This window comes from Corapipo altera, unplaced genomic scaffold, assembly GCF_003945725.1.
Source record: "Corapipo altera isolate COAL_440 unplaced genomic scaffold, ASM394572v1 113, whole genome shotgun sequence".
NCBI classification, from domain to species: Eukaryota; Metazoa; Chordata; class Aves; order Passeriformes; family Pipridae; genus Corapipo; species Corapipo altera.
Genome location: NW_020884895.1, coordinates 11,349,157 through 11,375,374, shown reverse-complemented (window position 1 = coordinate 11,375,374; position 26,218 = coordinate 11,349,157). Strand labels below are relative to the sequence as shown.

The 26,218-nt window shown below is 48.6% G+C and overlaps 1 protein-coding gene across 12 annotated transcripts in view; it reads right to left on the bottom strand.

The window, feature by feature from the left end:
• The window catches only part of PLCH1 (phospholipase C eta 1), an 83,484-nt gene that overhangs the window by 56,482 nt on the left and 784 nt on the right, over window positions 1-26,218 (bottom strand). For 9 of the 12 annotated variants that reach the window (XM_027647500.1, XM_027647506.1, XM_027647508.1 and 6 more), the window contains exons 1-2: window positions 26,014-26,101; window positions 14,166-14,283 (exon numbers count right to left, since the gene is read on the bottom strand). In XM_027647500.1, coding sequence (XP_027503301.1) covers window positions 14,166-14,244 — 79 coding nt within the window. In that variant the 5' untranslated portion in view covers window positions 14,245-14,283; window positions 26,014-26,101. Of the gene's footprint in view, window positions 1-5,114; window positions 5,170-14,165; window positions 14,284-25,361; window positions 25,450-26,013; window positions 26,102-26,218 lie in introns of those variants that run through there. The other 3 variants (XM_027647502.1, XM_027647501.1, XM_027647504.1) reach the window with 3 other exon arrangements.

The following is a 26,218-nucleotide window of genomic DNA, read 5'->3' as shown; positions in this document are numbered from 1 at the left end:
TCAATCCTTGGTTATTCCTGCCATGGGAGCACCCAGAATCCCTTCCTGGATGGAGGTCCCCTCCTCTTTTGCATTTACAGATCAGAAAGGAACCGGGAGCATCCAAACAAAACCCTGGCACTACAGTATCATCCCTATAGAGTTGTAATGATCCTCACAAGTTGTGTTCCCTCAGTGAGGCTTTACAGAGTACTGTGCAATGCAGAGAATGTCTTGCCAGCACAGTGCCTCACTTACAGGGGCTGTGATCCCCTTTTTGGGAGCAACCCTTCAGTGTAGCAACCGAAGTCCGAGAGAACAGCCCCCAGAGACCAGGAATAATGGATATTTTCCACCTCTGCCCAAGCATGCCTTCCTTCTGCTAGCTCAGCAAACTTCCAATTATTATCTTCAAGCAATTAGCCCAGGTTTCATCCCTTGTTCAGAACCAGCCCACATCAGAGCTGGTCATTGTGAGAGCTCTGGTGCCTCTGTAACGCAGCAGGACTGAGGGCTGTAAGTTTTCCATTCAGACCATGGAATTAGCCCTTTATCCACACTGAAAAGCTCAATCATTTAAGCACAGACATGGCCAGCTGCCAAAGCACATTGTCACATCAATGGGGTGAACAAGGAGTGCAGATTTATTAAGCAAACACAGTTAAGTTTGCACATCCTAATCCTCTTTATTTTGTGAGGATCCCGCAGCAGGGAAGGCACAGCAATTGATTATGACACTACAGAGCATGTGGAAAAGGCAGGAGACAGGAAGAAATGGAGGAGAAGAGTTTCCACTGCCCCTGCCAAGAGGGGGAAGAGCAGCCAGGTGTGTAGGTGCTGCTGTGCCAGGCTCAGGAGAGGGACTCAGGACGGGCAGCACCCTCACCCTGCTGTAACCAGGCACAGGGAGAAGGAGGCACCGCTCTGGGGGGCTGTGGCCCTGTCTGCAAAGGGAACCCTCAGCCAGGCAAGTGCTCAGGCACCAGAGGAGCAATCCCTCACTCCCAGGAGCTCCACTGAGCCACCTCTGCAGCACTGAGACAGCAGCTCAGCCTTTGATGCCTCCCAGAACTGACAGAGACCAACAGTCTGGAAGGCAGACCAGGAGCTGTGCCTCTGGAAGCACAGGTGCAACACAGTTAGCCACGAGTTCTCTGCCTTCCAGAATCCCAGATCTGCCCCCTAAACAAATCAGTAAGTACATAAATAAGGATCATACACTATGAAACAAACCTGTCTTGTTCTCGGCCTGCCTTTGTTGTACGTTACTACCCAGGGAAATAGAATTCCCACCACAGCACATTCAGCTGGGTCAGATCCCCTCATCCTCCACATCCTCTCCAAATATACCATTTCTTTATACCTCTCACCCCCTGCTTAACTTCTCCAATTTAACAAAAAAAATAGAAAAAAACCCCACACAAAGACCCTTCCTAAAGTTCCTCCCTGTCCCCACACAGGAGACACGCAGAGGATAAACCATCCCAGCTTCAGTGTGAACAGTCAGTCCTGATGTCTGCAAAGTTATCAGCAAACACCAGTGTGTGACAGCAACCTCAGCACCTGGACAGCAATCTCACCCCCCTGGGGAGGGGAACGAGTGACAGGGCACAAGAGCAGCTGGAGCTGCAGGGTGAAGAGGCACCCAGTGCCAGGACCTGGAGCTGGGCTGGAGGGAGCACTGCTTCCCCCTCGGGCTGCCAAACAAACCCACATCTGGGGCTCTGCTGGACAGCAGGAGGAGGGGGAAAAAAGCAGAATAGAACGGAAGGTGGAGTTAATTAACCTTTAAAAGTAATGAATGGAGACAACATTGCCACAGATGATATGGACTAATTTATTCCCACTCCTCAGAAACAGTCATTTTCCTAAAGAAACATGTTTATCTATTCTAAGTTACCTCGGAGCAAGTCACCAACAGTGAGTCATCTGTGGGCAAACAATGAATTGACAGTCTCAAACACCAAAGTGATTTTATGACTGAAAATGATGATGTTTTGTGCAGCTGAGTTTCACGCTGATCAATGTTTCTATTGGTAACGTGCAAACACCTCCAAACCCATTATGTGTTGTGGTGCTGAGGGTATCGATAACCTGCCACAGCCCAGGCTCCAGCTCCTGTCCTACTGCCTCATTTCCTGTCTCTCACACAGAAACCCTCCCGTGGCATCTCAGAACTCTCATTGCAGCCATCCCAAAAGCACAGGGAGCAGCCCATGCTGCCAGGCTGTCTCCAAGGCATGAGCTTCTGCTGGAAAAGAGGAAAAACAAGCACACACATCTGCTGCAGCAAGCTCAGTGCTGGGAGGAGCTGTGAACGTTTCTTTCAGCCAGTTCTGCTCCCCAGCCCCTGGTTTCCCACGGCAGGGCCACCAGCCCAGCCCAGCCCAGCATTCAAAGTGCTATCAGAGGTACTTGAACAGTTTCACATCTATGCCACACAGTTTCAGAAAGGCAACAGTTGTTCTTCAGCAAACTGCAACAACCTTTCCAGTTTCACACCAGCGTTCTGCAGATCTACTGAAACAAGAGTAGATTGAATTCACAAGCACCGCAAAAAGGGGAACAGTAAGTAGTTAACAAGCACATAACCTAGTTGCTAACTGGTCCACTGAGCCCTTGGCTCTGCTGAACAGACTGGATGCCTCTCATGGAGCCCTCAGCATCCATCTCCAGCACCCTCAGAACCCTCCCCGGGGCCATGGGAGGACACTCTGGTCAGGCTGGCAGGTGAGACACTCCACACAGGGAACAACCCCAGGACATACCAAACCATCCCCAGGCTTCACACCTCTCACAGCTGCCACGTGCATGTGCTAATTTATTGTCAGTGCACGAAATGCTGTGACAGATTTAAGCTATTGCTGGAATTAAACCTGTGCGAGACCAAGATCTCCCCAGGAGGAGACTGATGCCTTCGATACCCACTCAGACCATAATTCCTTTATGTATCACTATTCCAGAGTCCACACTTAATTCTTGCTTTCCAGGTTCTTGGACAGCTGCAGATACATGAGCCCCAAAGCAGCACTAATAACAGTATTGAACAGGCTGCTGTGATGGTCTCTGGGAATGAGCCCTGATGGATTTGGGGCTGTTTCTCAGCTTAGCTGTGCCAACTGCATCCCCGGGGCTCTGATAAAACACCAAAGAACTACAAAGCAGCAGCAGACCCACAACCAAGGCAGGTCTGTGCTGTGCCCGCTGCGTCCCAGTGCCAATCCCTCCCCGAGCTCCAGCATTTCCCGCTCTCAGGGTCAGCAGCCACCCAGGAATCCACGGCCAAGCCGCTGGAGCTGCTGCTTCCCGGGAGAGCTCATTTGGAGCCGAGGCAGTGCCCACCTGCTCAGGTACCCATTCATCCAGGCATCATCCTAGAGCACCCTCAGGTGCGTTAATGTGCTTGGGGTGTGCTCCTGCGGGATCAGTATGGGTGCCAAAGGTGCCAAAGGTGCCAACCCCAGCCTGCTCACGGGGACCAGGTGCTCTGCCTGCTCCCCCCATGCCACGTGGGGACACGTCTGTGCCCACAGGACACAAGGCCGGGTCCGTGCTCGTGCCCTGCAGACCCGACACCACTGTGGTGGCACCAGCACAGCCACACCTGGGCACCAGGGACACCCAGGGGAACTGGCTGTCCCTGATTCCCCACTGCCCTCCCCAGACAGGGATGGCAGCGCCACTGACCGAGACAACCAAGCGGATTGGGAATTGTTGGTGTTAGACCAGGGGAAGGAGAGGGACTGCAGTGACCTGGAGCTGAATTCCACCATCAGAGTACTCTGGCATGGAATGTTGGTATCCACACACACTGGCACGAGATTCAGAAGTTAAACCCGATGCTTTCCTTCCAGGCCTGTTCCACACCCCCTCCAGGAGCTGGCTGCTGTGAATTATTCAATGGGGCCATATCCATTACCTCCTGTGCCTCGGGAAGCAGATGGAGTAACACCTGCTCTCCTTTACCTGAGCATGGGCATCAAATCTTAATGCAGAGCTTGGGGTAACCAAAACCTCCACATAAGAACAGGGTTTGGCACTGCACCACACCAACTCCAACACAGGAGGCTCTTTCCTCAGGATCTACAAATAACTCATTTTTTCCTCAAAAAGGCTCAATTTCTTACACAAAAGCTGTGTCTATTCCCAGTCACTTTGACTCAATAACAAGTATCAAATAAAATCAACAATGCCAGATACAAAGAAACACATCAATATATCACTAACACTGCCCTGAATCTTTTTAACATTTTTTTATACTGGGCAAAATGATGTTTCAAAGCACAATCCATGACTTTTAGTGGTTTAATTTTAGACTAGTTTGTTTGATTTTAAATTACAGATAATTATGTCATAAAAATGCCTTCTGAGCTCCCCAATTTTGGCAAGCCTGCAGTTTGCCAAATGTAAGTTTTTTTCTTTAAAAGCACGTAACCCAACATCCTTAAGGATAAGCAAAATACAAAAATTAACTTTATCTAGCATGATTTCTCCTCTCCACAGCATTTACCCTCTATCCACTTAGAGCCTTAAGCTAATTGCCACTTTCCATCAAGCGCTGACTTAAATTGAACAAAATCAGACATTATAAACTACAAGTTATTGAAGGAAGTTATTCAAGATGTCTTCCTTTTCTGTACCATCTCCTGCAATTCTTGAAAAGACCCATCCAGTGCTGTTTCATTCAAATTTTACACATCATTTGCATGTGTGTTATACTATTTATAAGCACCACTAGAAAAAGCTACAGAAACTCTTCTCCAGAGAAAGCCACAGCAAAATGCCCAACAGATGAAAAGGTCAAGAATGTTTTTGTTCAAGGCAAATGCATTTGCAATAATTTAAGCTAACACAGAAGTGCAGTTTGTCCTTATCATAGGAGCAGTATCTCATATAAAAATGACGTGTTTTCATGGAGAAATGTTCTTTCAAGTCAATACAAAAATACCAAGTTTTCTTGTTAAACAATGAGGAATACACACACATTTTTCATACCAGCAATGTCCACAGAAATACTGTATGTAACTTAACAATCAGAAGGATTAAGTTACCTGATTTTTCTACAAGCATTCCCAGAAATGTTACGAGCTCGTCCTTTGGCAATTCCAAACTCAAACATCCACAAACATCCTTACCTTTTTCTGGACTTAGATTTTTATATACTTCAAGGTCTGCCATTAAATTTGTAACTCATGCATTATTGGTAAGCAGAATGGAAATTCTCCCTGCAGGAAAGCCTCAGTTCAATCTTCGTGTCTTCAGAGCTAACACATGTGGGAAGCAATCCTTGGAAGTACGGCAGAGCTCTGCCAGCACTGCTCTGCAGGACCAGCGACGAGATCTTCCTGATCCATCCGCAAATCCAGGGGCAACACCAGCCAACTTTGCTCACAGGTGGGAAGCACAGCCCGGGAGGGGAGCTGGGAGCATCTGCTCCGTGCTGTGCTCAGGGATGAGGAGCAGCGGCTGCTCCGGGTCTGACACACACACAGCCCACGGAGACGCTCCGGCAGGAACCGTGCCCGCAGCCTGGGAAGAGCAGCTCCAGTCGGGAGCACAAGGAAATCCTGCGGGCAGGGTCGGGAAGGGATTACCACACTTGAGTGAGAGAGCGGGAGAGTGACGCAGGCTGGATGCAGGAGAGAAAATCCCCCCTCACTCCAAAGTAACTCCCAGCATCTGCCGCCACGGATCCTGCCAGGCGGGAGGAGAGAACCTTCCCGGACCCTGCTCCCTTTCCCCGGATTTTGTGCCTCCTCCTCTGTGCCTGTCCCTGGCTCGAGGGGGAACAGCCACTCTGCAGAATGAGGCCAGCGAGAGCACAAATGCAAACGGCTGGGGCTGTGCATCACTGAGCAGTGCATTTCAGGAGAGCCAAAGTCCCCCGTGAGATGCTGAGCACTGACGCTCCCAGGGGCTACAGAAACCTCCGTGCTACCCCAGAGATCCTGGGCTGCTTTCAGCCAACTCAGTGCTCCTGAAATCAGGGTTTATAGTCACTGTGGAACAATGGGCAGAAACATTCAGACTTGCATAAATTGCACTTACTTACAATGGAGCCCAAGGGAACACAGGGTTGGAAAGCACAGAAAGAATAAAGTCAGGTCATAACACTTCACATCTTTCATTTACAGCATTTTCCAATTTTTTCACTCTTCAGCTGGCTCTTCCACAGTGACATTTACATCAGCACACCAAAGGAATTCCCAGTTGTATTCCCAAACATTGTGACAGCAATAAAAGAGGACAGCATTTGTCTAGTGCATGTTAGGGAGAAGTTACAGGATAGACAGCGTGGTTGAGAGGAGGAAATAAAAAAAGCAACCCAAAACCCCACCCCCCACAGTTCTACATGCGTGCAGAACTTCAGTGAGATGGGAGACAAGATCCAAGGGGAGTTGACGTGTTTCACTTACTGAGAAATCATTATTTCTTAGCCATTTTTAACACACACACACACAGTCAGACTTCCCACAGCCCCCAGGTCATGATACATCACAGGAACCGTGGGGTGTCTGTGGACTATGCCCAGCAATCTGTAAAATGAAACAAGACCCCAAACCCACTGTAGGATGGTTCTTGGCTGCCCTCAGTTTGTGGTTCCAATGGCACTTGCAGGTTGGGATGGCAGGACGTGACAGAAGTCCCGCTCTGAGGAGGGAAGTGTCACCCATTCCCAGGCAGAACAAGGGAAACAGGGCAGCCCATCCTTACCCCACCTCTGGTTCTCAGCTCACCACATCACCGGATCAAACCATCACTCTGAAGCCTCTAGACAGTTACCAACACATTTGCATTCAAATTAATTGATGTGCTAGAGCTGCAATTCAACAACAGAAAATAAACTGCCACCACTGCATAGTTTAACATCAGACTGCAGATAACGTGCTAAGTACGAGTTCACACACACTCCTACCATTCCATCCATTATGTGTCGAGCTATACATGAGCATCTTTAACAGCACAGCTGCTCTGTCACAAATCTTGCACAACCATTAATACATTCTTCATTATTTTGTCTTCAAGGGAAACTTCATTTTAAAACCAGAAGTGCTTAAATGCTTTGGAAATTCGAGTACATCCTATGGGTTAGAAGGTTACAGCAAACAAATGAAGACCATGTAATTCAGAAGACATGCCCAACGGTGTGACAACAGTTGCAGCTTTATTCAACTTCAAAAAAAAATAAAATAAAAAAAAGACATCAATCCCCATGACAACTCTTCAAGCCAGGTTTTGCATCTAATCCCAAGGCCTGTCAGAGTCAAATTTGAACCCACGTGGCCCTGAGGACACAGAATGTCACAGTTTGTCTGGCTGCAAAGGGAAAAGGCAACAAGTTCATTTTATACCACCTGACACTGCACCTACATCTGATTTAAGCAGCTCCACTCTCACGAGGTTCCAGTGATTCCACACGCTCCCTGCTCTCAGGGCAGTCACGGGCTCCTGCTGGGAATGCTCCGTGGTGCCACAGCAAAGTCCTAACAAAGTCTCGGAGTTGATGGTGACAAACAATATTTCCAAACAAAAAATTGGTTTTCCATCACCTGTCATCGATTGACATCAATGACCACAAGGCAACAGGATGTATTTCCAACCATCACTGCTGTTCCACAGGTGTCACACAATCCCAATAACTCAAGTCCCTTTGGCAGGACAGGGAACAGCCTCACCTCTCTGCCTGTTTGTCCTACTTAGATTTTCTGCCCATACCTAACAGGGCTCAGACTACCAGACAGAGACACAACACCGCAAGTTCTACTGCAAAATACTCATTTTCCAATAAATGAGAATATGATTTAACTAACAGTTTTGAAATTACAGCATCAGAAGAAGGTTCATTTTCTAGCTCATTGATTTTTCCTTTTTCACTGTCAAAATAGCTGGAAACCAGTACAAAGCCTAATTCTGCTAAAGAGCAAGAAAAGCTGATTAGAGAACTAACACCTCTCACAGTGAATTGATAATGAAATAAGGAGACAATAACATCTTCATATTCATCATCCAAATTTAATCTTGGACCTAAACTGTAATACAAACTCCAAGTGGAAACTCAGCTAGCAATTAATAAAACTTTGTATTAGCTGCATACAAAACTTGTCACTTTTATCAGATTAAAGCTTGTATCCACTCATTTGTCATTAATGAAGACATTGTTCTATGGAAAGCTGAGAAACACACCAAGATGGAAGGGGAAAACACTTGGCACTAGACTTCAATCACCAAACACCCTCTGGAGACAGATCCCACTCGAGACTCCTCCTTTCAACAAAGGAGGGATCCAGTGACAGACAGAGGGTTCCTCACCAAAGCACCAGGACAGTTTCTTCAGGCATTTTTGTCTCTTTTTTAATCTAAGTGAACCTCAACACATAAATTCTTTAGTGCCCTTCTTGCACATACATTTTCACTTACATCTCTTTGTGTCGAGGAATGAATTGTGGTTATTTCACCACAGAAGTCAGAATATGAACCAATATATGAATTCCCACACTCCTAACTTGTCCTGCTTTCCCAAGCATCATTACAAAACTCCAACTGAAGCCGATTATGAAGATCTGGGGCTGGATCCTGCTCTCCACATCTGGCAGCTGCAGCCCTGTGCCTCGAATCCTGGCTCACACGAGGCTCCAGCAGAGCCCTGCCCACCAGCCAACATCAGCCCAAATGTAGATGTGCCATCTGGCAAAGCTGTAGTATTGTTCCCCCAAAAACTTGTGCTCCAATAACCAAAACAGACCACTTTACTGCACAGAAAGTAAAACATAATGCATTTTATGTTCTTATTCACTGGGCACGAAAGTTCAATATCACTGAAGCAAAGAAAAGTTCTCCACCCGTTTACTCAGCTCACCTTGGAAAGGAGACATTCAGAGGCCCTAAAATGCTGACATTAAGGACCTGTGCCACTTCTCAGGCTCAGCCCCAGCTCAGAACACCCAGGCAATGGTCTTTCCCAGGTGAAGCAATTGAGCAACCCAACTTGCCAAAGCCACTACAGCCTGAAGGTGGCATGGAATCCCTGATTCCCCTCAAGCAGATGGTTTACACCAACCACCATAAGTTTTGGAGTTAATTAATTGATCACGAGCACGAGTGAATTCCAGAAAAAAAAAAAACTTATGGAAAAAATAAAATTATCAGATGTAAAGATAATAAGTGCAATTATCTGGATCTTCTGGCTTGGGACATACTTGCATTGCTGATGGGAGGCACTGGGAGCCACAGAAGGGCTATTCCATACACACTGGGGTTTTTCCCTTTTTCTTTTCAGCCCCAAACATGCACTAGCCAAGTAGATGGATGTTTGCTTTGACAACACAGCCATTCCCACATTGTTATTGCCAGCAAACAAACAAAACATGATCCACATTTACAGCTTAAAAACCCTGCGAAAATAAAAAAAACCCTCTTTTTCCAAGCCTAGAGGGATGTTGCACTTTGTATCTTGGCACTGCTTGCAACAGGAAGGAAAAGAAAGTGGGTTCATCAAATCCTCAGGGCTATTCCAAACATTGTAATTGCTTGTCTGCTCTGTTCTACAGGAACTGCTAAAATAGCTGAGGTCCAGATCTGCCCCCAGCCTGTTATTCTCTGTGTGCACACACACTGCTGGATCTCACTGCTGCTGCTGCTGAGGAAAACTGACACTTTTGCTCCTGGGCAGATAAGACTCCCCAGAGTACAAGGCACAGCAGCAACCTCCACTTCTGTAACCAAAAATTCAGACATAAACAGATAAGAATTTCAATATCCTGCAAAGGCAGCCATTAGCAGCTTCTCCTAACGAAATCATAAAATCCTAGGAAAGCCTCAGGCAGTGCCATGCCCACAGCACTTCACTGCACACCAGTGTCAGTCACCACCTAAAGACAACCTGTGAAAGCCCTGGGGAAAGCCCCAGTTGTGCATCAATACTTCCTCTTGTCTAACAACATGCAAGTGTCCCTAAACACCACTATAATGTGCCAGGGCAGCCTGGTCCATGTACAGCAGCGTTTTCCTGAATGGAATGGGAGCACTGCTGCTTGTGTTTGCTGTTCACTGTACACAGGAACTGAATTGAGACCAGACAAATGGTTTTCCAGCCTTCTATTCCCACTAGTCAATACATTGCTTGCTGACTACATTTACAACTCCAGAGCAAAGGCACAAGTAGGATGCTTTAACCATTTTTCCAAAATTGCCAATCACCAGCTGAAGGTACCCAAGTTTTTCCTGTGTCTTTTTTATATATTTGTGGACAATTTTCAATGTGCTCTTGTGCCAACTTTTCCCATCAGTTCCGATAAGCCTTTTCCTCCCTGAGCTTTCCCTTTGCAAAGCAGTCAGGGCCAGCAGTCACATCCCCTCTCAATCTTGGATTTTCCAAGCTAAACAAACGTGACTCATCTCCAGTTCTGTAGCCCTTGCCTCTGCCTGTTCCCCAGCTCCCCTTGCTCCAGTACTCCTGACTAGAACTGCATTAGGCTGGGCCTCGTGCACCACCACCTTCACCCTGCTCCTCAACACTCACAACTGCATCTTCCTTCGACTAATCACAGAATCCCAGACTGGTTTGGGTTGGAAGGGACCTTAAAGCCCATCTCATTTCACCCCCTGCCATGGGCAGGGACACCTCCCATTCTCCCAGGTTGCTCCAAGCCCTGTCCAACCTGACCTTGGACACTTCCAGGGATGGGACATCCTGCACTAAAGCATCCCAGGAGCCAGGTGCTGTCCTGCTGTTGCAGAGCACTGTGCACTCCAGCAGGGCTGCAGGTTCATGTGGGTGCTTCTGCTCCAAGCTGATCTTTTTTTCCCTTTGTTTCTTTGGGGGCTTTGGTTTTGTTTGGGGTTTGTTGGGGGTTTTTTTTGGTTGGTTGTGTTATTTTTTCTTTTTTTACACAAAACAAGCCATTTAAACTACTCCCAATAAATACAGAGCTCCAGCATTCTTATTTATGCAGTCCACAAGCTGTTGCACTTGAACCCCTCAGCTGGAGGTGAACAAATGGAACAACATCTGCTCAGGTGCTTAAAGCAGTGCAGGTGCCACAAGGGGAGGGAGGAAGCACCAGAGATGAGCAGTAGAGCAGCAAATTTCCTATCGTGCATCCCTGTGGATGCTTCCAGCCCTGAGGTTTCTGAAGATGGTGCTGTGCTTTTCAAGAACACCCACTGATCCTGTGAGATATTTTTACCTGGCTGCCCTGCACCTGAGGTGCAACAGTTCTTCCAGCTCACAGGTTCAGTTATAGGCAGTAACTGAGATGTGACCTTCCAGACAGCCCTGATGCAACTGAATTATCCCACTGCTCCAAATCAAAGGGTGCAGTTGGGGTAATAAGGGCAGAATTAACACAACATCGTACCAATGGTGGCCAGCCCCTACTGACACAGGTCTGGAAAGAGGTGGAGAGGTCAGAAGATAAAGTTAGAAACTTAGGGAATTAATTAAAATTATGGAAATGGAGTTTTAAAAAAATTTTGTGTTTCTGAAAGTAGTTAAGAAAAAAGATCATTAGCATAAGTAATATAAGTAGGAACAGCTACTTTCAGAACTGCTGAGACAAAATCAGCCATTTACTAAACACATCACAGCTTCTTTCTGTTTAACAATTACAGAATATTAGCATTCAGAAGTGTAGGAAAATAAGCTTATCAACGACCCTGTGTGCTTGCTCCCTGAGGAGCCGTGCTCTCAGTATCAGAATATGACACTATAATAGCAATAACTACCAAAAACATCACGAAAACACTGCGTAAGTTGGGAGTAATAGACAGTAAGTTGGACACACACAGCTCAACACCAGAACACCCACTGACAAGGAGCAAATCCCCAAAAAGCTCCATCAACTCTCTGATCTGTATCAGCACAGCCCCAAAGGAAACCAACTTGTCTCCAGCATCAGGAGCCCCCTGGTAACTCCTGGGACGTGCACACACCCTCACATCAGGCTGGGGGAACTGCCTCCCCTGTCACTGCCCAGCAGGACTCAGCTCCCTCCACACACTCACAGTGAAGGAACTGCTGCTGCAGGGTCTTGCTTAGGTTAAAAGAGACAAATGGGAAGCCCTGAGAGATTCTGTCAGGGAAAAATAATTAATCCTGTCTGGTCATGAACAAAAGACAAACAAATTAAGCCATGGAATCTTTCTGGTCTAGGATCCCTGCTAATTATGCCTTCAACTTTAGAGAATTATCACTCTGCACACTCATCCCTCAATAGCTGTTCACGGATTACCAGACCTTGTGCTGATGGATCATTATCCAGCCTTTGCACCATTAGCAGGATAAAGACATTGTGCTGCTCTGTGATAAAATACCACCTCAGTCACAGAGCACTGACCAGACTGTTCCTTCATGTGTTCTGGAACAGCAAAACTGCAACTACACATCCAAAATGTAACAGCTCCAGTCAATACACTGGTGCCAGGGAGCTGGGAGCTGCCCGGAGAGAAGGGAGATCAACAGGCACTCACCAAAACACTGCCAGAGTGCCCAGACACAGGGAGGGGGACCTGGGTGGAAGACATCTGGGAGACAACTCGGAAGGAACACGATCCCACCAAAACCAGAGGGACTCCATGAGTGGCCTGATAAACCCCAGGAATGACTCCATTTCACCTGAGGAGCAGAATGGCTGTGCCTGGAGATGACAGGCTCACCAAGCACTTCGCCTGTAACACGAGTCCCAGATGCAGCACACACATGAATTAATGTGACAACGCCACTGTCAGACTGACTTAGAAAGTTATTAACATCCTTCTGGTGTCCCAAATAAACTAGCAGTGCCCATGGGCAAGAAAAAAGCAGTACAGGGGAAAATGGAACTGCCTTTCATTAGGAAGATCCACAAACTGACAGATGATTAGTTCTCCCACTAAGCCATTAACTTCATCGATGGTGACATAATCACAGTGACAAAAATGCAGATACAGCCTGGTTTACAGTGGGCTGCAAACTCTCCCAGTGCTGACAAACACACTGAAAATGGAGATATGTTCTCTAGATAAAAATACCTTTGCTTTGAAAGTGACAAGTATTTCTATCTTTAATTCATAGGCACTCCATGCTGCTGTTATTAATAGTGCCATAAATGTGCCCTGAAGTGACAGTTTTTAATCACTGACCGCAAAGGGAATAAGGAGTACAAGATTTGGGCCTCTCGGAACAGCATTAGGAAGTCACTCTCCCAGCAGGCAGCCAGGGGTCCAGCTCTCTTATCAGATGAGATGTGCAGGAATCTACTGCAGGCAGGGACAGCTCCTGAATCCTGCTGGTCCCTGACCCACCACAGGAGCACAGGCTGGGCTCAGCACTGCTCCTTACCCTGTGCCCAGGGGTGAGGCAAAGGGAGAGAAATCCTGAGGGGGAACACATGTGCTCTCTAGTTGATATATCAAGTTTTAAGCACATAAAAAGAAATCCTGAAAAGGAAGTATTTTACACCAGAATGACTTTAGAGTATTTAGTGGCAGGATCCTCCAACAACTGAATGATCACAGCAGTCACCTGCAATGGCAAGGGGCTGAGAGGTGAGGGGGTGATGGGCACTGATTGGGGATCTCTGGGAGGCATCACAGGCGTCTGATCAATACCTGGAACTCAAGCCCTTCCTGACACTTTCAGGTCAGATCCCTGCAGGTCCAGCACCAGCAGTACTGGGGCGGGGACAGGTCAGACTGGCAGAACTGGGGGGTCAGTCGGTCTGTCTGTCAGAGCCCAGTAGTACTGGGGGTCTGTCTGTCTGTCTGTCTGTCGGTCCCGGCAGTACTGGGGGTCTGTCTGTCTGTCTGTCTGTCTGTCTGTCTGTCGGTCCCGGCAGTACTGGGGGTCTGTCTGTCTGTCTGTCTGTCTGTCTGTCGGTCCCGGCAATACCGGGGGTCTGTCTGTCTGTCTGTCTGTCGGTCCCGGCGGGTCCGGCACGCGCAGCCCCGGGGGTGGCGGTCCCGCAGCGCCCCCTGGCGGCCCCGCGCGGCGCCGCCGGTAGCCCCGGTCCGTGCCCCCCCCCGGTCCGTGGGGGTGCCCCCCCCCCCGCACTCCCGGGGGTCCCCGCGCACCCCCAGCCCGGCCCCGCACGGTGAAGGCTCGTCCCGGCAGGAGCGCCCCGGGTGAGACACGTGTGGATGGGGAATGCCGGGGACAGCGACAGCAGGGAACACAGAAACCAGAACCAGCCAATAACTCTGTGACTCACCGTGGAACACACCATTGTCCGCTAGGAAGTGCCTGCAGTACTGCAGACAGCTCTTCTTATCCAGACTCCAGTAACTCATCGTGGGGCCACCTCCCGCTCACCATCCAAGGCACCGACCCTGCAAGGGAGACCAGAATGGGGAACTGCCAGTTAATCCACAAGAAATGCCCAACTGCTGCAAGCTCTGCAGTTATTTGTGCCCTTTATGCAAAACAGTTCATTGGCTTCACAAAAACGTTACAACAAGCACAGTTTTTCACTCCCCAAACGTGACCATCTCCACAGACATCCAAGGCAAGGGCCATGGCAGATCACCTGGATGGAGCTGGAGCCAGGCTGCAGCGATGCCACCAGCCAGCAAGTCCCAGCTGCTGCAGGGAGCCCACCCCACCCACAGTCACTGCTGTCACAGTGGGGCCTGGAGACATGATCAATGTAATCCATCTAATGATGCTGGCCCATAGTCAACAAGCTACAGACACATCCAACAGCACCACGTCACTGTCAACAGTCCCCAAGTGAAGGTTATATATACAAAAAAGTGAGTAACTCTCAAAACTCTCCTGGTTTTGAGAGTTACGTGGACACAGAGCCCTTGTACCAGTGCCCTTGCCCTTGGCAGCCACTGCCCTGTGTCGGCTGATGCAGCCCCTTTGGGATTCTGCCTTTGTCCCTGATGTGCAAAAATCCTTCCCATAACTTATTATGCACAGTTCTGTTGCAGCCAGACATTTCATATTTCTCTGAAGCCACGGACTCCTTGATCTCCTGTCCTGACACCAGGTCCTTTCACTGGATCCTCCTTCTCCCTTTGCTGTTCTATTAAGTTCAAGATCTGGTTTCAGAAACCCAGACACCCCTTCCTGTTACAAGCCCACTTTGATCTCCCATTTTATCTCCCTCCCACCTTCACTCTGGTCAAGCCAGCTGCTTGCTCGCCCACACTTGGCACAAACTCCAACTGTCTTCAACCAAGCAAATTCTCTCAGGGTGTAAGGACACTGCCATTCAAGTCTCCTCAGAAAACTACTGCTAGGGGGGCTTCGTAACAACCCCCTCCTCCCCAAATGGGACACCACTGCAAGTGCCTGGGCTGCAGCTCTGCTGAGGGACACAGATCCACTTCACTCTGAACAAAAAGGGCAAGAAATCTGAAATCACAGCCAACAGGACTCCCGTGATCCCTAATGACCACTTCAGCCACTGTCATCTCCTGGGGCACAGCCACTGCTCTCGGCTATAAGGGAACAGAAGAACCTGGAGAACTTTTTCCCTTCTCCTTGCATCCATGCCATGAATCCTGCAGTGATGGAGGTGAAGGAGCTGCTTGTGAGGAGCCCAGAATTACCTGCAGATATCCTCTCCCCCAGCACTTGTCAGCCACCAGGCAATTCTCACTCGGTTCACCTCACAACGCCAGGGAAAATCCGGGCTGTCCCTGCAGGGCTGGGAAGCTGGATGAGCTCAGGGAAGGCTCTGAGAACAGCACTGGCACTCAGAGGGGGCAGCAGACCCTGTGAGCTGGAGGCAGGCAGAGGGAAGCCAGCTTCCCCCTCTCCTTCCAGAGAGCTGCTGGGCTCACAGACACCCTGCCAGGGCTGCTCCACTCTGGAAGGTGCTGAGGTTTCCCCTGCAGAAGCAGCACCAAGCATGGGGCTGAAGCCAATAACTTGGCGACAAAGTGTAAATGTTTACATTTACTGCCCTGCTGGTCGATGCAGGCACTAGAGACCAACAGGCCAACACTAATCTGACACCCATGGTGTTTCTGTCCCAGGTTTGCTGCAGAGGTGGAATTTGCCTCTGCAGGGAGGAGAGAAGGTCTGAACGATCCACCGCAGGCATGAGCCAAAAACACCTGTTTCTGTTTTGCTCCATCTTAAAACTTCCACGGTCTCCACTCCAGAGTGTTTTGTTTACACCAAAGGCATATTTTGCCAAATTTGGAAGGCTAAGCAGTATTACCCACTACCTCTGCCAGGATTCAGCTTCTACACTCCTTGGGCTTCTGCCCTGGCCAGCCAAGAGCTTCGTTGTAGCCTGCAATAACCAAGGCCACTCTTCCAGCCTTAATTAGTAAGGCACAAGCTGATAGTTACTTTTAAAGTGTAGGAACAATTCTACCACCACGGTCCAGCCCACTGCCAGGCTCTTTGCTTCAGGCTATAAAAACACAAGAGGCACCGTGTTTTAATTAAGAAAACCATATCAAATATTCATCACTAAGAATTTACACACAATAAGGAGATCTTATCTCCGGCTCAGCTCCCCCACAGAACTCCTATCAAGGGAGAGATTTACAGGGAAATGTTGCTATCGATATATCCCTGCAGTGCCTCTGAAAGAGCCCCTCAGCCCCCTCCCCTGCCTTTCACGGCTCATGCCGATACAATCCTCCTTTGTTCTCGCACAAAGGGTTCTCCCACACCCCGGTGGCCTCTCGGAACAAAGGTTCTCCCTGGCACGTCAGGGACGAAGGCAGAATCCCAAGGGGGCTGCATCAGCTGACACAAACATCCCGTAAGAAAACCTTCCTAAGAAACACCAGCAGTTTTTTGGATGGCCTTTTAAGTTATTTCCTTTACAGAGCTCTGGGAGAGCCCAGCCAAGATCCCATAGTACAAAAAAAGGGAAACAAAGACCCAACCAACCCCACACTTAGGCCAAATACCATCATTTCAAATGAAAGTGCACTTGGGAACTTAACTGTACACAAATTTGCACCACTTCAACAGCAGCAGCACAGTAGAAAAGGAATGTTCCACAGGCTAAGCCTATATAATTTATTTTATACATGTAGAATAAGCTATATGAGCAAAAAGTGTTAATAAGCAGGTAATTATGTCTAAATAGGAAAGGACTGTACCACCAAAACTATTTGGGGGAAAAAAAAGTTACCAAAATCCTGGCCAGATATAAATCTGAGTTCAAAATCAGCTTGTGTAGCTACTTGATGAAGCAGCCAATTCAGAGAGAGCTGAAAACACTCATTTTTCGCTCTGCAGGTTTCTCAGATTGGGGGTATCACTTTCACAACAAGCAGAATTCCTGCAGGTTCAGCCTTGGGCCTGGCACATTCATCCCAATGATCATTGCTGAGAGAAAAGATGTTACTCCAGCATGTCAACAATCCATTCACTTTATATGTGGACAAAGGGCATTAATATGGAAGCTGAGCAAGGGAGTCCATTGTGTGGTGTGCAGAAACACAGCAACTTGAAGAAACTATCTTTTTTTTTAGCTGAATAACTTCCATTAAACCCATCAGCTGCCTCAGTTGAGTGCTTCGAGCACTGTGTTCCACAAGAGACACCTTCTCAAAGAGCTGTACCTTGCAACAGAGTTAGTAGTGGAAGTAAACCAGTACTGCTCAGGTTATTAATAGAAGTAAACTGATATTGCTCAAAGAAATTTGATGAAAAAAATAATTAAACTTACGTATCCATGGGTGCATGCATAAACAGTGTAGATATAGATGGATGAGATGAACAAACATGATTATTTTTTTATCAGAAAGTGGGTAAATTCCCCACAAGGAAGGTTTCCTTTGATTAGAATTTAGCAGAGGATGCACATGCTCTGCTTAGGTTATGAGAGAGAATTCTCACGGCAGGAGGCTCAGCACCAGAACAACACCTGACCCCCAGGTCTCACTGCACTCTGCAGTTTCCCCTCACACAGAAAACCCCCATGCCTGAGTGAGCCGTGCAGGGAAGCAGGGAATTCCCTCATTCCAGGGAATCACAACGCAGGACACCAGGAGCTGCAGGGTGAGCAGCACTGGAGGGAAACAGCCCCAGCTCCGGCTGTAACACACTGAACCAGTTTGGAAAGCAGCAGCACAATCCAAGTGTTTATGAGCAGTGTTTAAGCTGGACACTGTGCAGGTCCCCGGCGTGAAGAGGGTACTAAGCACACGCCACTTAGCACCAGACAGGAGGGGGTGAGTCCTGGGCCAGCTCCCAGAACAGACAGATTAACAGCTCACCAGCGGAGCAGTTCACAGGCTGGGCATTGTTCATCCCTTCTCACCTGCCCCCTCCCTGCTTGTTCCTGGAGCACTCGGACAGAGAGCAGTGGCGAGTCCACCAGATCCCACGGATCATTCCCCACGGCAGGACAGACACTGCAGGGCACCAGCACCTCCTTCTCACAAAAACACAGCTCCAGTCTCAGAGCTCACTGCTCCAGCACATACCCATACGTTGAAAGGATGATTTATAAAAACTGATTCTCTTCCTTAGCCCCAAATGGTGTATAAAGTGCATGTGCCTGGCAATTCTGTCTTCAACAGAAACCAAAGTCCAGAAAACACTGAATATATTGAGAGGGCTACAGATTTTGGAAAGTTGTGCCCATTTCAGATACTCATCAATGATAAATATTACCATGAAAAATAGCTCAGAGATACTGGACCCTACAATTGACATAAAGGAAAAGAATAATAATAATTTTCAAAAAAGTTAGAAATGAGAAGAGCAATCTGGAGTCACACAAAGGGCACCCCAAGTGTGTGATGGAAATAATGCTGTAGTAGCTCCAGCCATGGCCAGAGCACTCGTATGAGCATTAGGGATCTCGGGATGGGAGGGAGGACAGACCATCTGGCTGGCACTGAGCAGCAGGAATATAGTCCAGAGGGAAAGGCTGGGCTTTAATCTGGCAGCTGTGACTGTGTGGGGGCACACAGCATCTCTGCTGACCCCCATGTGCGGGCAGTTACCCTCCAGCCACTGCAAACAGCAAATACACACCAAAGCACAGTACAAATACTACTTTGGACTTCCCTGGGAGAATCCTGAGGTGGTATTGGAAAGCCAAGCAATTTAGCTTCACAACACACCTGCAGGACCATTAGAAGGGAGGGAGGTGAAGTGATTTACCCTAAGCTTGAGAGTAAGCAGCAGATTCACTTGCACTCCCCAGGAACAGGAGGGCTGCCCAGGGGGGACTGCTGATTTGTCTCTGCAGTCCCTTGGCTCAATGTCCCAAATCAAGCTCTCCATCATTTCCAAAGGTGCCAGGAGCACTCAGCAGGTTGGCAAACACATTGCAGTGGCAACCAAAGATGAGACACTTCTCTTAGGACTTGTTCTCCAGAGTCCCAGGGCTCAGCCCTTTGCTATACTGATATTGTGAACTAACAGGTACTGACCAGAGGGAGTGAAGCCATTTGTAATTCTGTTTACACCACAACATGCAACCAGGAAAATTCATGTTCTCACCAACTTTCCCTGGACTGTTCTAAAATGTGCTGCAGGGTCTCTCCTAGGTGAATTTATTAGTAGCCATCAACAGGGAATTTCCAGTCTGTGTTTTTACAAAGTGACAACTCCTCCAATGGAACAACCCCCAAGCCTGTGCACAACAAGGGCTGTATTTTTTGAAAACATTATCCAAAAAAACCCAAAGTTCCTTTTGGATGAAAAGCTTGGCCATAGTTAGACCTAGAAACCAAATCTGAAGAGATTATAAAACTCTAATATGACCATATTTCATGGGGCACCCACCCATCTGCAGTCTTGGGCTTCTTATTCCACTAAGCCACTCACGGTCGCCCAAATATTGCTAAGCATTTAAGCTGGTCTAAATTCAGGCAGATTTAGATTTAATTGTCACACAAGCCCAGGCTCTAAGGGTTCCACACATCATCTGTGCAAATCTCCTCTTTAATCAGCATCAAATATCAACATTCACTCAAAATAACTTGCACAAACGTTGCTGAAGGTACACATATGGGAGCCAGGCAGAGTAGGCAAGGCACGTTGGCTGCATCAGATGGAAGGTCCATGCTGCTGACACAAAAAGACATTTTTCCCCACAAATTGATGTAATTTTCATAACTTATGAAACAAACTATCACCTATCTATGGTATAAACTATTACATAAATGTACCGTTACTTTCCAGAAGTTAAAGCATCTTGTATAAACAAAAAGCTTAAAAAATGCCCCCAAAGTTACACTCCTTTTTGAACACCAAATATTTATCCATAAATATCACCAGCATGAAAATATATTACTGACAATATTTGGCAATAGAAAACAAAAACACACAGTATCTGGTCCTTTTCTCATTTCTCTAGGAACTGGTCTGGAGGAACAAAAGAGGAGACTTCTGTTTGGTTTATTTTTCTGACAGATGAGTTCCCTAATCAAAGGTGCCACGGGGCCAAGAGAACATCTGTGCTGGCACCACACTGCCAGGAGGTGTCAGAGGGGGCAGGACAGCACAGGAGCAAAGAAAAATTTCCTGTGGAGTTTGCTGGGAGCAACTGGAAACTCTTAGAGTTGTCTAAAGGGAAAAGGTCACAGAAGTGTGGGTTTGGAATACAGATATTGCACTTGCATGGTCTTTAGACAGATGAGGCCTCTGAAAATGCAGAATTTTTTTTAATTTTTAATGGTTTGAACCTGATATTTTGTCTATTCCCCCACCAGAGCACCTGCATTGCTCACCAGATGAAGACAGACTCGGATGTCATGTTGTTTGATGGTTTGAAAAAGCTGCTTTGAAATCTTTGTTCATCTTACAGCAATCAACAGGCTCCACCAGCGAGCCAGAAACAGCATTTCATCCCTGCCACATCCAGCCACAGGCCCCTTCCCTGAGCCCTGCACTGAACACTCAGGACACTGCACCCAGCTGCACCTGGGCCGTGTAGGGTGTGGAAGGCAGGCGGGGGTGGCTGCACACCTCCCTCCCGAGGGCACCAGGGGTACGAGGGCTTCAGCCTCACCCTAACTCGTCCAGCTGGGGTCATGCCAGAGGACTGGCACCCAGGACTTGCCCTCTAAACCACCCTTTCCCTTCCCAGGAGAGGAGCAGGTGGGGCTCAGTGCCCAGCACCATCCCTGGGCTCTGGCAGGAGTTCCCTGGTGCCCATTGCCCCCGTGCAGGCAGGAGCCAGGCTGTGCCCAGGACAACTCCACCTGTGCCACCCCCGGCCCAACAGCAGCCCCTGCTCTTCCCGGGGCTCTGAGCTCTCCGGGAGCTTTTGTTCCAAGTCATTTCTCTGCTTTCTGGGAAGCCATGAAAAGCATGTGTCAGCACAACTTGCTGCTGAGGGAGGCATTAGAAAGGATTTGAACTGACTCCCCATGGCAACAGACCCTGAAAGGGAATTAGCATTTGCTCCCCATTCCTCGAGAGGCCTAAATGGAATTTGTTTTTCTCCTCCCTAAGGAATTATTTCCAGGAGGGTAGTGTGCTTTTGTCACCCAGCAGGCACAGCTTCAGGAGACACCTGCCCTGCACACCCTGTTAACACTCATCCCACCAGACATGGAAGGGGACACTCTGGATGGGTGTCCATGAATGTTTTCCTTACACAGCTTTCCAGTGCTATCACAGCTTCCTGCTGCCTTTGCCAGCTCCCTGTACACCAGGTCACTAATCCAAATCAGTTTGTGGCTTTGCTGCACAAAGCCTTTCAAACTCCAGATGTTGAGCTCAAGAGTCTTTCTACACTGGAGATTTTAATCTACAGAGAGACAACTCACTTCACCACATTGGCAGTGCTATTTTTTTAATGCATCAAAAACACGCCTTCAGATTCTATTCTATTCTTTGAGAATCTTTTATATTTTCTCCAAATTCTTTTACAAACATGACAATGCACTTCAAGGTAGGCAGAGGAAGGCACAGTAAGCCCAGAACTATCAGCTCCAAGAGCCATCCACCCCAGCAGCAGTGCTCTCAAAGCCAGAGGAATTGATTCATCTCAGAGGCAGTTCATGAATTCCCAGAGATTCCCAGTTCATGTCCCAACTCTCCAGGTAAAATCTGGAAGGGGTGGGCATGGAATCCAACTTTACCTCCCATGCTGGAGCTGACAAAGTTCCATGGACTCCAAAGAACTACACTACTGCACAGGGTCAAGAAAACAACCCCCATTCACACCACTCAGTCCGGTGGTTCTGATGCTGTGAAGGTGAACACTTGAGAGTGTCAGCACCAGGAGACTGCTGGTCTCCTAAGAACACTTTCTAGAAATTAAAATAAACACTTTTCTCCCACAGACCATTGCACAGCTTTAAGAAGGACCTTTTCCTCCTCAACAGATCAGCAGGAACATACCCTGTGAAAAGCAGGGGGCACACAGCAACCAGATCACACCTGAGAGCATCCATGTCTCACCAGAAATACATATTTCACAACTTGGACAAGTCATTTTCAGACACACTGTTACTACACAAGACCCATTTCAGTAGCTGCAGCAGCTGTTGCTGAACTATTGCTCCTGCTCTGACCTGGGAAAGCCTGGGTGCTGCTCTGCTGCAGCACAGAGTCATTCAAACAATAAGATGTCAAGATAAAAATTAGATGCCTGGAAAGGACATGTGCCAACGCAGCCAGCCATGCCCATGGATGATCTGCACCTTGTGTATTTGGCTACTTATCAATGGGCAAGTGGTTCCCCAAGGAGTGGGCATTTCATACCACGAGACCCTCTGTGTTGGACATGAATTGTCACAGCTGGTAATTGCCAATATTCTTCCTTTTTTTTCCACCTGTGGGTGGAACAAAGGCCGGGCAAAGAATGAGAAACAGGTTGATAAGAGGCTCAGCACTGCCTGATTGGAACCCATGTTGTTAAGACTCAACTCATCCCCTTCCCCACCTCAGGACACGCTTGGTCATGCTCAGCGTGCAGAGCTACCTGAACTCTGTGTCATTTCCAATAAATCCAGTCTGGAAGGGAGCATGGACTGCTCCACACCACAGCTTGTCTCCACCTGAAGTTTCTTGCAAGCAACCTCGAGTTACTTCAGGTTGGAGAGACTCACGTGGACACGCCTTGCCAAGAGCTGGAACACACACGGCCAAGCAGCCTCGGGGCACTTTGGCATCATTCAGGGGCAGACTGAGCCTCCCCAGGGGGACTGGCATCCCCAGCCTCCTGTCCCTGGCTTTTTCCAGCTCTGCAACAGGTGTCTGCTCCCAGACAGCAGCTCTGGCCAGCTCTCCTCTTCCACTGCCCCTGTGGGAACCTTAGCAAGTGCCCATCAGCATGCAGCTGTTTCCTCACCTTGTGGATCCCCCAACCTGCCTTTCCATCTCTCAAATCCGTGCTCCACATCACCCTCAGCCACCCAGGTGCAACTAGATACTCCTGTAATGCCAGATGAGCAGTAAAAGGCTCCCTAAGTCAGGAGAGCGGAGGGTAAGTTCAGATCTCTGGAATAATAGTGCCCTCAGTGTCCACGGAGACTGGAGCAAGAAAGCCACTTTTGCTACAGACAACAGCTCCAGCTTCCTAAAATAAACAAGAAAGGAGGAAAACAAACCAAAATGAGCACACAAGAACACACACCTCCCTCCTGGCCATTAGATCAGGCCACACTAACACCAGCCAACCTCAGCAGGACTCCAGAGGAAGCACCTTCTGCCTGTGCACTGGGAAGCAAAGCCACGTTTATCCCTGGCACAGTGCAGGCCCAGAGGTTCAAACCAATTCATCCCCCGCCCAGGGGAACCACGCTTTGTTGGTCAGGGATTTAACACCCTCCCAGAACACGCTCCACACCCCACTGCCAAGAGGGAAACACTGCAATAACTGTGTTTCTACAGCACCTTCACTTCAACACAGTCCAGCACATTTGAAGCACTAATAAAAGGAGTTTCTGCAAGACCCTACAAGGCAATCATGCATGGCAGTGTTACTGCACTGAAGACAGGCAGAAAACTGTCCTACTGAAGGTAACACAGCAGGTCACTGCCAGACCTGGAGACAGACCTCTGCTTTCCCACTTGGGAGCATTTGTGATATTTTTTTAACATTCAGACTTCTTTAAACTTATTAAAAAGCCCAGAGCAAACAAACAAAACAAATCTCCACCACCACCCCGTGTGGCTGTGGCCCTGGCTTTGCCATCTAGGTTATCAGTTTAAATTGAACTGAATCCTGGGTGACACCTTAAAAAAACCCACCTTATTCAGATTTCATTAAAGGAAAACTGTTCCATTTATAAAAAGATTCCTTTGTAAAGCCAACAGAACACAGTTTCAGCATGGAAGGCTTTCCCAGAAATAAAGGGAAGCTAAGTATCGAACAGAGGGCTGATTTTCATCCTGTGTTTTGATGCTCATAAAAGTGTTTTACTGCCACGGGTATTTCTTGACAGTGTTTTAAATTACAGACCAGCTCATGCAAAACCAGGAGCCCTTAGTAGTGGGGTGGCCTCTCCTCTGCTTTTATGGAGCGAAAATTTTATTCTCCCTCACAAACGCCGGTGATTTTGATCAAAGCCCTGGCGGGACACCCGCCTCGGCGGCTGAAAGGACAGCAGCATTAAATCAATTCCCTAGGCAACCTCCCAGGCTGGGCTGGGATTGTTAAAATAATGAGTTGTGCACCACTTGATCCCAACCCACCAGCTGATCCCCCTTTTACAGACAATAGGTAGCACAGAACCAGAGAAGCGCCTGCGACCGCTCAGACGGTTCCTCACAAATCGTGCACCTTCAGCTGAAAAAAACTTCACTTTTTTTTCCTGTAACAGCCTACTGGCATTTTTAAGTCTAGAAAAAGCATCCTTCAGAGTTAAAAACAAATTAAAAAAGGAAGTGTTCTCAATCTTATTCCACGGAGCTGCTGTTTGAAGAACCAGGAACGTTTTTAACAGCGAGCACTGCACTCTGCTGCCTCTCACCTCACAAAAACTCTATCTTCTTTCCATATCCCACACTAATTCAGGTGTTTCACTGCAGGGTTGAATCCTGCCTCTCTTTTCAGTATCCTTACCCACAGTTGTTCTTTCCCATTTCAGAACAAACACCTTAAGTTTTCTTTAGTTTCCTTTAAGTTTTGCAACATACAGGCCAGAAGTCCCAAGGACAAGCAAATCAGGAGAGCCCCCTGGAAACAGGCAAACATTGTGCTTTATAACTCAGGAGTTAAAGCACACTTTAAACAAAGAGCCTATGACTGGTCCATCAGATAAGGCTTATATCTTTCTGGCTGGAATTTAATAACACTTCTTCCAGAAACACTTTTCGGTCAGCTGGAGTTGAAGTTCCCAGAATTACAGAGTTGCTTAATTACAACAAAACGTGCATGGAGTTTGATTCCTAGCTCACTGTACTTTCTTTATTTAAAAAAAAATGGTTTATGGAGCAGGTTATTAGCCCCCCAAAAAGGTATTTTTAGGAAAAACTCAATTCAGCGAGAGGTTTGACTCCCCTCAACCCTCACCTACTCCAGAACCTTTCAGGTGGGGACCAAGCACGTTCCCAAAGCACGTTCCCAAAGCAGTTCTGTAGCACTGCTGGCTGATGTCCTCGGAGAGAGGCTCCTGCTGCTCAGGATTGTAGGCTAAGCCTCATTTAACACGGTCTGGCCCCGGTCAGGGCGAACCGAGCGGCTGCAGCTGGCTCTGGTTTCAGCTCATCACCGGCCCAGGTGTGCTCTGGCACAGCCCGGGGGCACAACCGCCCACGGCACATGGCAAACGCCGGGCTGGCCCAGCGGAGGGGGCACAGAGCCCCGGGAGCGGCCGGGAGTTCATCCGCGATGGATCCGACGGAACGAACACCTCGGAGAGAGCCCCGGGCCGGCTGCTGCAGGGGCGAGAGGAGCGGGGCACGCGCGGCCGCCCGGGCCGGAACGGCGGGTTACAAATAAATAAATCAACGAAAAGTTGCACCTTGCAAACCCTCACCTCAACTTGCGGCCGCGAACACCGGGAAAAACCAGCACGAACAGCAAGGGAAAGCCCAGCGGAGGCTCGCAGGGCACAGCCCCGTCCCGCCGCGGGAGCCCCCCGGGGCCGCACCGACGGACGGGGCTCGGGGGGTTCGCAGGGGCTTCAGAGGGGCTCGGGGGGTCCCGCCCCGCGCTCACTCACCGCGGGCCGCCGGGCTGCGCTGGGTCCGGTCACCACCACCGCCACCACCGCCCGTGCCGATCGGAGCACAACCTGCTCCGCCGTTCAAACCCCCGGCGCTGCCGCCGCCCTGCCCGCCCGGCCCGGCCCGGCCCGCCCCCGGGCCCGGAGCGCCGCGAAACCCGGCGCGGGGCCGCGCCCGGAGCGGAGCGGCCGAGACCGGCCC